Below are 10,000 nucleotides of genomic sequence, written 5' to 3'. Positions count from 1 at the left end.
GACCGGTTTAAGGTTAAAGTGGGATTGCACCAAGGATCGACTCTGAGCCCTTTCCTGTTTGCAATGGTGATGGACAGGTTGACGGACGAGAACAGACTGGAGTTCTCCATGGACCATGATGTTCGCGGATGACATCATGATCTGTAGGGAGAGTAGGGAGCAGGCTGAATCGAGCCTTGAGAGGTGGAGGTACGCACTGGAGAGAAGGGGAATGTTAGTCAGTAGGAGAAAGACGGAGTACATGTGCGTAAATGAGAGGGAGGGTGGTGGTATGGTGCGGTTGCAAGGAGTTGAGGTGGGGAAGGTGGATTGGTTTAAATACTTGGGATCAACTGTCCAAAGTAACGGAGAGTGTGGGAGAGAAGTGAAAAGAGAGTGCAGGCAGGATGGAGTGGGTGGAGAAGAGTTGCAGGAGTGATTTGTGACAGAAGGGTAGCTGCAAGAGTGAAGGGGAAAGTATACAAGACGGTAGTGAGACCAGCTATGTTGTATGGTTTGGAGGCGGTGGCGCTAACAAAGACAGGAAGCAGAGCTGGAGGTGGCAGAGTTAAAGATGCTGCGATTCTCGTTGGGAGTGACGAGGATGGATAGGATAAGAAATGAGTGTATTAGAGGGACAGCGCAGGTAGGACGGTTTGGAGACAAAGTGAGAGAGGCGAGATTGCGATGGTTTGGACATGTGCACAGGAGGGAAACGGAGTATATCGGGAGAAGGATGTTGAAGATGGAGCCGCCAGGCAGGAGGAGAAGAGGAAGGCCAAAGAAGAGGTTCATGGATGCGGTGAGGGCGGACATGCGGGTGGTTGGAGTGTCAATGGAAGATGTGGAGGATAGAGCAAAATGGAGACAGTCGGTCCGCAGGCGACCCTAGCGGGAGCAAGCCGAAAGAGGAAAAAAAAGATATATATATATTTTTTCTTATATATATATATATATATATATATATATATGTATATATATATATATATATATATATATATATATATATATATATATATGACAGTTTTGTAGTAAGAACTTTAATGTGGTCCGCAGGCTCTCCTGACTGAAGGGATCGTTGTACAACATTCCGCATGCGTTGTGCTATCTTCTGAAATAAACCGTATTATTCGAGAATACTCATTCAACCCTGTCATCATACTCGGCCGGGTGAAAGAGTCCTCACAAATTCTACAGTGACTGACCCTAATGTGTCGCTCAGTGGATATCACGAGCCACCTTTAAGACGAGATTGCAGTGATGGATGGGGTGGAACTGCTATTTGGTTTCGCAATATTCTCCAGGTTCAACGTCAACAGTACCTGGAACTTCCTGACCTGGAAGTAAGCTGGTGCACTGTGAAAACACATGCTGGAAACTTTCTGATTGACGATGTGTATTGCCCTGGTTCCCTGCCTGGAACCGACAGTCGTCTTATTGACTACTTGTCTGACAATCTGGATTCTGTCATCCAAACCACTGGTTCAGATCGTGTGATGATTCTCGGTGATTTCAATGTTCATCACCAGGAGTGGTTCGGTAGCAAGTCCAACTGACAGAGCTGGAATTGCATGCTCAAACATGCTCAAACAAACAAACCTGTGGAAATAATCTACTGGACTTGGTCATTATTGACTCTGCTGCTTATTGCACCAAAAGTGTGAAGGCCAACATTAGAACTTCTGATCATAGCTCAGTGAAGATCATCTTCAAAAAGCCACCAGTCTTGGATAAACCATATTAACGGTGATTATGGGATTACAAAAAAGCAAGTTGGGAATCCCTCAGGCAGCATCTGCATAGTAGGGCATGGGATCAAGCCCTAAACACTGGAAATTCTGTTGTAACTTGCAACAACATTGAGACGGTCATCAAGTTAGGCATGGTGAAATTAATTCCCCATAGAGAGGTCACTGTTCTGACCGATATTCCCTGGTTTATTGAGGTCTGCCAAATGGCTGATAAAGTTGTCTGTCTGGCGTACACCAACTGGAGCAAGAGTCCATGTGCTATTACTCATTACAGTTCTGCCTTGCCCTTCTCAGACTATCAGAAAGTAAAGGATGAGGCAAAAAGACCACTCTTCCAGAGGACAAAAGCTCGACTGACCTCTGGAGCAACCAAACCCCATAATTGGTGGTTGACAGTGAAGAGGATACAAGGGAAAAAATTGACCTTCTAGAATCCCTACATTGCAGAAGGATGGTCAGACCTTTGCCACCTCCGAGGAGAAAGCGGACATCTTCTGTGATAATTTTGCATCAAAGTGTACAATTGGTTACACTGAAAATGACCCTCCCAATCGCACAGCTCGCTCCAACATTCACTTGGACACTGTTACGTTCCGGCCTCATGACATCAGACGGATCCTGCAGAAGCTAGACATAAATAAGGCATCTGGACCTGATGGAATTGGAAATAGAGTTCTCAAAGTGTGTGCATCAGTCTTTGCTATACCTTTTGCCAAACTGTTTCGTTTCTGCTTTAGCCATGGCCACTTCCTTTTCTCCTGGAAGATAGCCAATGTAGTGCCAGTGCATAAGAACTCCTCTTGCTCTGTTCCAGACAATTATAGGCCCATTGGTCTCCGAAGCTGCATAAGCAAGGTTGGGAGAGAATCGTCAACACCACAATGAGGAAACATCTCATTGGAAACAACCACATCAGCAACAATCAGTTTTGGCTTCTGTCTTGGTCACTCAGATATGTGAGTAAATCAGTGGCTGAGTCAAGTGTGGATGTCTCATCTCAAAAGACGTCAGGAGGGTACAATTGACACACTTGACATCAAAGCTGCTTTTGATAGAGTATGGCACAAGGGATTGCTGGTCAAGCTGGTTGCTAATGGAGTTGGAGGGCAGCTGTTAAGGTGGTTATCCAGCCACTTGATGGACAGATGTATCCAGGTAGTGGTTAATGGCCAAACATCCAAACCAACTCCAATTAATGCATCAGTATCTCAAGGATCAATACTTGGGCCCACCTTGTTTCTCGTCTACATTAATGATCTGTGCGACAACCTGCATATAGTGGGGCAGATAACAGCAATTTTTGAGAGGAATTGTGCAAATGATGATACAAGCATCAAATTTGGCACATTTGTTCTCCAGGGGATTCTAATCAAATCTGCCTGATTGGCCATTTCAAAATCCAAATTTTGAAAAATTTGAAAGAAAAAAAAAAAACTTCAAAAAAGTCAAGATCACGAATCAATGTTGGATGCTGGCTGAGATTGGTGAATGTTTAAGAAACATCATCAAAGACGTTCCAAGTCTGCCTTGCAGTTTTCTTCCCTTTACCGCAGAAGGCAGACACGACGTCACATCCAGTGAACGCATGGAAATATGGGATCCCTCTAGCTTTCTCAGGCCCTATTGCAGAAACTACCTCATGGACTGGAATCCATTGCGCCTTGGTTCCTTGGACAAAGGCAATCCACATGTTCTCAAGACCTAGTTCCTGTAAGGATGGCAGTACAGATATTGCTATGACTAGTACGTCCGTGTCATTAGCCTTAATGATAATGGACTTCCTACCATTCGTCGGTGCATCCCTGGCGTGTACAGATATTCGAGTGTCAGCTTCTTCATGACAACATGGAGACGCAGCATCCAGTGACTTCCTTGTGTTGCTAATGGCATCTTCTCCTTTTGTGACAATGACTATGCTTGTCATCTGTGCTTCACACATCTTTTCCGCAAGGAAGTGAAACAGCTCAGTCTTGTTGCCGTCATCTCGAACAAAGCTTCTCCAGTTACTTGGGGTCTTACTGGTTCCTGTCACTCTTCTTCTGATTCCTTGCCCCCTTTTCGACCTTGCCTCGGACTTCAGACTTGACTTCTTGTACACATCAAACACTACGTCCACCCTCTCGTACCTCGCACCATAGGATTCTACCTTTGGGATGATGTCTTCTTTAGCATAGTCATCAAATATCTTTGAAGTGCATGGAGGTAGGGCATTGATAAGTGCTGAGCCATCAATGATGACTGCATCTCCCCTTGGTTCTCTGTCTGGGATGTTCACTTGCGCTTCAAGAATTTCAGCCAGCTGTGACTTCAATTTTTTTTTTTTTTTTTCTAAATTTGGATTTTCAAATGGCCAATCGGGCAGATTTGATCAGAAAGCCCTGCAGAACAGAAATGCCAAATTTGATGCTTGTATCATAATTTGCACGATTTTTTTCTACTATCTACGACACTACATAACCCTACCTGCCTCTATGTTGATTATGGTGCAATCTACTGCCTGCTGGATGAAGTGAATGCCACTATTTCTCTGAGAGAAGACCTCCAGAAGATCTACGAGTGGGGACAGAAATGGAATGTCCTGTTTGCAACCGAGAAATGCAAGGTTATGTCTCTCAGTAGACGACTACCAAGTGAGTATCCTCCAGAGTTCTTCATAGGTGGCAAACCCTTGCAGCATGTACATGAGCTTGACATACTTGGAGTCAGGTTCTCCTGGAACTTGGGTTTCCAGTCTCAAGTGAACTCCATTGCCGTCAGAGCTGGACAAAGAGCGAGTGCCTTTCGCAGTATTGCTCCAAAGATGGATCTGCTTGGCCAAGCAAAACTGTATGAAGCCCATGTCTGGAGCACAATGGAATATGCCCCCCTCGTATGGATGTCTGCAAGTGCCATGTATCTCAAAAAGCTGGATGATGTGCAACATCATGCTGTACGTATCATCAATGCCCCATCCACAGAAATTCAATATCGATCTCCTACCACACAGGAGAACTGCAGCAGGTCTGGTTCTGATGTCCAGACTGCACACAGAAGAAGTTCCAGCACTTCTGAAGACCATGCTACCGCCATCCTGGATTCCATCAAGGTTCACCAGAACAAGTGCCTCCTTTGGAAGCTATGCTGTGCAGTGTCTTACTGGCAAGGAGAGTGGTCACTGGTCACTTGTTCAGTATGACCGCTCCTATATGCCTGCAAAAACACCAGTGTGGAACAGTTTACCAGATGCCACTGGAGGTCACCCAACATCCAGGATCAAGGCTTTCTGCTCCAGAGCACACAAATATCTTAAAGTCTAATACAGTATACTTATGATGATGTTGTTTTGTATGTATGATTCTATCACCTTGTTTTTATTTTACTATTATTATTCTCTCATTTATATTTTTGATACTCTGTGATTTCATGGTACAAGTGGGCACTGTTTTTGCAGTGCTTATCTTAAAAAAAAGAAAAAGGTAATTCACATGGGTTAAGTTAACTGCGACCAATATGGCCTATTCAAATACAAACCGAGTCATTGAGATCGTTGAAGTGGAGTAAGATGATCATTTGTAGAGTGGACACACGCAAAACAAGCCCTTTGTTTGTAATGAGTTCTCCATGACCGAGCCAGGTCCACTGCAGTTTCTTTGCTTGCTGATGGCTGGATAAGTGGTACTGTGCTGCAGCACACATCCAGCCAAGCAGCGAGTCAGCTCATGAACCAGTCAAATTTAAAACAAGCAGAATATCAATGTGAGCAGGTGCAGTAAATGCACCAAATTATCAAGCAAATTGAAGCTCGTTAATACGGAACTAGCATGACCATTTATCTGCAAGTTATTCCATATTGGGATAATTTCCACAATCATATCAAATACAGGTGATTCTCTGACTATATTAATAACCTTTCCTCTCAATAAAAGACCCATTTTGCAATCCAGCACATATCCTCAATGAATATTCAATGCAAGTTTGACAATGGATGCAACTTGAACACTGCAACATAAACGTTCAGACCATCAAAACAAAGCCCATGTCACACATGGAATTAATTTCTGATGCTTCAGTATCACAATTTTCCTTGTTTGCAACCACTGCAGGATGACATACAGAAACATCTCAGCACATTATGCATGAGGAAACAAAGCATAAAAGTGTTGCCATTCACTGTGCTCAACCACTCATACTGCCCCCTTCGATGCTGCCTCATCATGCCCCCTCTCAGCTTACACCTCATCCTTCCCTCTCTCAGCTTACACCTCATCCTGCCCCACCTCAACATCCACCTGCCATCCTTTCCTCAGTCAGGTCCCGTCCAATCTTTCCCCGTCCCACTCCCAATCCACCTCTCCAAACTCCCCCACGCCGCGGCTGCTGACAGCTCGAACATCATTTGTTCAACAGACTCCTTCCTCCCACAGGAGATCAGTTACTCCTTTGTGTCTATCTCTGGCTATTGTCTACTCCAATTAAATTTGTTTGACCTGGTGGCGGAGTCACATTGTCCATCAATAACTCAATTTCTCACTGTCCTTGTACTGATCTTACACCTCCCAATCCCCAGGAGTACCTTTTGGCTGGAACCTCTCCTCTGTTCCCAATTCTTGTTTGTCTGTGTTGTCCCATCCTCCAAACGGTGACGACTCCATCTCCATCTCTCTCCCTCAGCCAACATGGACAACGTTTTAACCACTCGCCCAAACCCTCTCTTCCTCACATGTGGTAATTTCAGCTGTCACGTTGCAAATTGGCTGGGTGTTGGTACCTCTCTTCCCAGACATGACACTTCAGCAAAGGACTTCTGTGACTCCATGAGACTGACTCAATCTGTAAACTTTCCAACCCAGCTTTCTCCAAATGGCAAATCCTCCCTTCTGGACTTGGTGATGACTAACTTTCCCACAAATGTCTCCTGCTCTTCCTCTGCTCCAATTGGTTCATCTAATCATTCGCTTGCGAGAATCAACATCTCTCTGGCTATTCTCAGAGAGCTGCCAGAACACCGGCAAGTCTGGCAGCTCGCTCATATTGGCAGGGACTACAAGCAGCCATCTCTCTTCAAGACTGGTGCCCCATATCAGCTGCCCCTGATATTACCTCAGCTTGGGAATTCTTCCACAGAAACTATCTCTATCTCTATCTCTCTCTCTTTCTATACCAAGAAGTATCCTAACCTTCTTGCCCACACTGAATTATGTGGTGAAGCAGGTGCTCTGAAACAACTTGCATTCTCTTCCTGGAAGATGAATCCGACCAAAGGCAATCTCAGTGCATTCCAAAAAGCCTGCAACAAATGTGTGTTCACTCTCAGGAGAGCCATAAAACAATGTCTGTCAAACCTCAAGATTGAACTTTCAAACTTCTCTCACACTTCTAAAACCTGATTGTACATTGTTAAGTCTATCTCTAGTGTATGATCCCTTTCAATCCCTTCCCTCACTTCAAATGGCACCACAGTCGACTCCGCTCATGAGAAGGCCGAATGCCTCAATTCTGCATTTGCTTCTAAATCTTGCGTCCCCTCACCCCTCACTCTGCACCCACCCTTGCCAGTCGTACCCAACTACTCCTGGATTCTGTAACTTTTGCACCTGAGAAGGTGGAGCAGTTTCTGTCAATTTTCAACTTTGACATTGCTGTTGGACCACACGACATCAGCTCACATGTCCTAAAAATCCTGCTCTGCTACTCTTGTACATCTCTCTCTGCCCTTTTCACCATCATTTGTGCTCGGTCATCTTCCATTTGCTTGGAAATCAGCCATCACTCCATTACATACAAAAGGTACAAAAACCTGATCTCCTTAACTGCAGACCTATCAGCTTACTTCCAATCATCAGCAAAGTCATATAATCCATCATCACAGTTGATATGAAATCCATCCTTTTCTCTCATGACCTCATCTCCGATCACGTTACTCTGCCTTGGACATGCTGCTTCTACTCACCCAACAATGGTTGGAAGACTTCAATGTCAGACGAGCTCAGGGCCATCTCTTTGGACATATATTGTACTTTTGATACAGTCTGGCATCCTGCCTTGCTCTCCACACTGTCTGCCTATGGAATCCAAAGCCAACTCTACACATGGCTAACTGACTTCCTCTACTCTTATTGCCAATGTGTGGCAATCAACAGAATTCTTTCATCTCCTATCCCTGTCAAGACTGGAGTACTCCAAGGCAGTGTTCTGGGCCCAGTCCTATTTCTGATCTGCATAAATGATCTCTCTAACTCTCTGCTGATTACTCCACCTATTGCTGTGACATCCTTCATCCTTCAGACAGGCAGGCTACAACCTATTCCCTTTCTTCAGACCTGGACAAAATTACAAGCTGGTCAAACACTTGGAATGTCTTTCAATCCTGATAAATCTCAGTGACTCTCTCTGAAAGGACCATCTGGTAACCACCCCTCCCCCTGCTCCCTATCTTCAATCATCTTGAGGAAGTTTAGTCACTCAAATTCCTGTGTCTCACCATCAGCCATGATCTTTCTTGGGCAAACCACATTTCAAAGTGGGCCTCCAAAACACCTTCATCCGCAGCTTGATGGACAACTGCTCTCCCCTCAGGGTTGGCTTCCCTGCCTCACACTTTGCTCTGCATGACGCCGTGGAATCCAAGGCTTTCAAGGTCATTGGAATCTCCCGTGCTGAAGCTTAGTCTATAGGCCGTCACTTCGCCATCACAGACAGGTCGATGGTCTCTCAGTCTTCTACTACCTTCTTTGTCTTGAATCCTCTGCTCTTTCCATGCTTTGTCTCCCCCCCCAGGTTTCTGCAGGGTTGACATGGTCCACCATCAACCAACTCCTGGTGAAACTCCTTAAATACACAATCAATGGTTGCCTCCACTCATCCATTCCTCTTTTTCTCCACATCTGGAACCAAATACCACATTCTCTTCAATCTCTTTCTCACCATCCAGATCTTCAAAAGTGCTGTTCACCACCATCTCAGATCATCCACAATCCAAAACCTTGATGTTTTTGTACCCTCATTAACCCCAACCCCTCACACTACTCCAAGCCCTCCACCTTTCAAATTTCTAGTTTTTCCTTCGTGAGAGTTTCCTTCGGTATCCATCTTGTCACCACCATGCGTCCTTTCCTGCCACCCATTGTTTGTTCAACTCGCCCTCTATTTTGGCCTTCAACTCCACTGTTGGTGACACACACACACACACACCTATCTCTATCTCTATCTCTCTATATATCTATCTCTCTATCTCTATATATCTCTCTATCTCTCTATCTCTCTATCTCTCTATCTCTCTATCTCTCTATCTCTCTATCTCTCTATCTCTCTATCTCTCTATCTCTCTATCTCTCTATCTCTCTATCTCTCTATCTCTCTATCTATCTCTCTACCTCTCTCTCTCTCTCTCCCTACCTCTCTCTCTCTCTCTCCCTACCTCTCTCTCTCTCTCTCCCTACCTCTCTCTCTCTCTCTCCTACATCTTGATCTGTTCTGTGTTTTAGCTCATCCACGAGCATTAACTATGGATACAAAAAATAAATGAATAAAGACCAGTCAGTGCTTACCCATGCTGTGGAAGTTGTAATATTCCTGCACAAAATCCTTCAATACTGGTGGTAATTTTGAGATTGAAGAAGTGGCCATTTTGCTCTCCTTCGGGAAGGCCCAAACGCTGGGAGATGCAACGATGACAGAAAATCCCTCCCAGCCATGAAGATTGCACTCTTGCTCTTCAATGTCCATCACTATTTCCTGTTAATGGCATTGTGTTACCTCACCATACCCCACTAACAATGGCATGCCGTGCCACATTTAGAGCTTTTCAGGTACCTCAGATTCTGCCAGGCAACAATCGACCTTCTCCAGGCAGTACTGCATAAAGTCGCTGGTGGACTTCTTGGAATTGGAAACGTCCTTCAGCATTGCAAGAGGGAGACGTGCAGGAAAGCAGTCCTGCAGCTGAATTGCTATGAGAGACTCCAGGAACATGCAGTCCATTGTGAGAAGTCGCTCGGACAGGTACAGCCTAAACAAAAGAGCACGAGCCATTGACTTCAGTGCTTTCGCTCCCATCTCATCACCACCTCACATTCTTTCACTTACTTCACAAACTCCAATCACTTTTACACGACGTATGCAGGATACAATTGTATTTATCCCGAATTAAACAGCGTTGAGAGAGAGACTTGAGCATACTTTAAAATGTATTGCCTGCAAATTAATTTGTGCTTTACTATACGTGTGCACAGCTCAATCCATCCATCCAATGGGACCATACTCTGTGCAGAGCGTTGGTGCTGCCGAAGCAG

The 10,000-nt window shown here is 44.9% G+C and overlaps 1 protein-coding gene across 3 annotated transcripts in view; it reads right to left on the bottom strand.

Moving 5' to 3' along the window:
- Positions 1 to 10,000, bottom strand: part of CUL9 (cullin 9) — a 352,312-nt gene that overhangs the window by 126,080 nt on the left and 216,232 nt on the right. For all 3 annotated transcript variants that reach the window (XM_085856907.1, XM_085856905.1, XM_085856906.1), the window contains 3 exons: positions 9,522 to 9,717; positions 9,257 to 9,443; positions 5,241 to 5,392 (listed from right to left, as the gene is read on the bottom strand). In XM_085856907.1, coding sequence (XP_085713033.1) covers positions 5,241 to 5,392; positions 9,257 to 9,443; positions 9,522 to 9,717 — 535 coding nt within the window. The remainder of the gene's footprint in view (positions 1 to 5,240; positions 5,393 to 9,256; positions 9,444 to 9,521; positions 9,718 to 10,000) is intronic.

Source organism: Eptatretus burgeri, chromosome 15, assembly GCF_056783735.1.
Source record: "Eptatretus burgeri isolate ZD-2024b chromosome 15, Ebu_testis_v1, whole genome shotgun sequence".
NCBI lineage: Eukaryota > Metazoa > Chordata > Myxini > Myxiniformes > Myxinidae > Eptatretus > Eptatretus burgeri.
The sequence above is the reverse complement of the archived record's forward strand: the minus strand, read 5'-3'. Positions and strand labels throughout refer to the sequence as shown.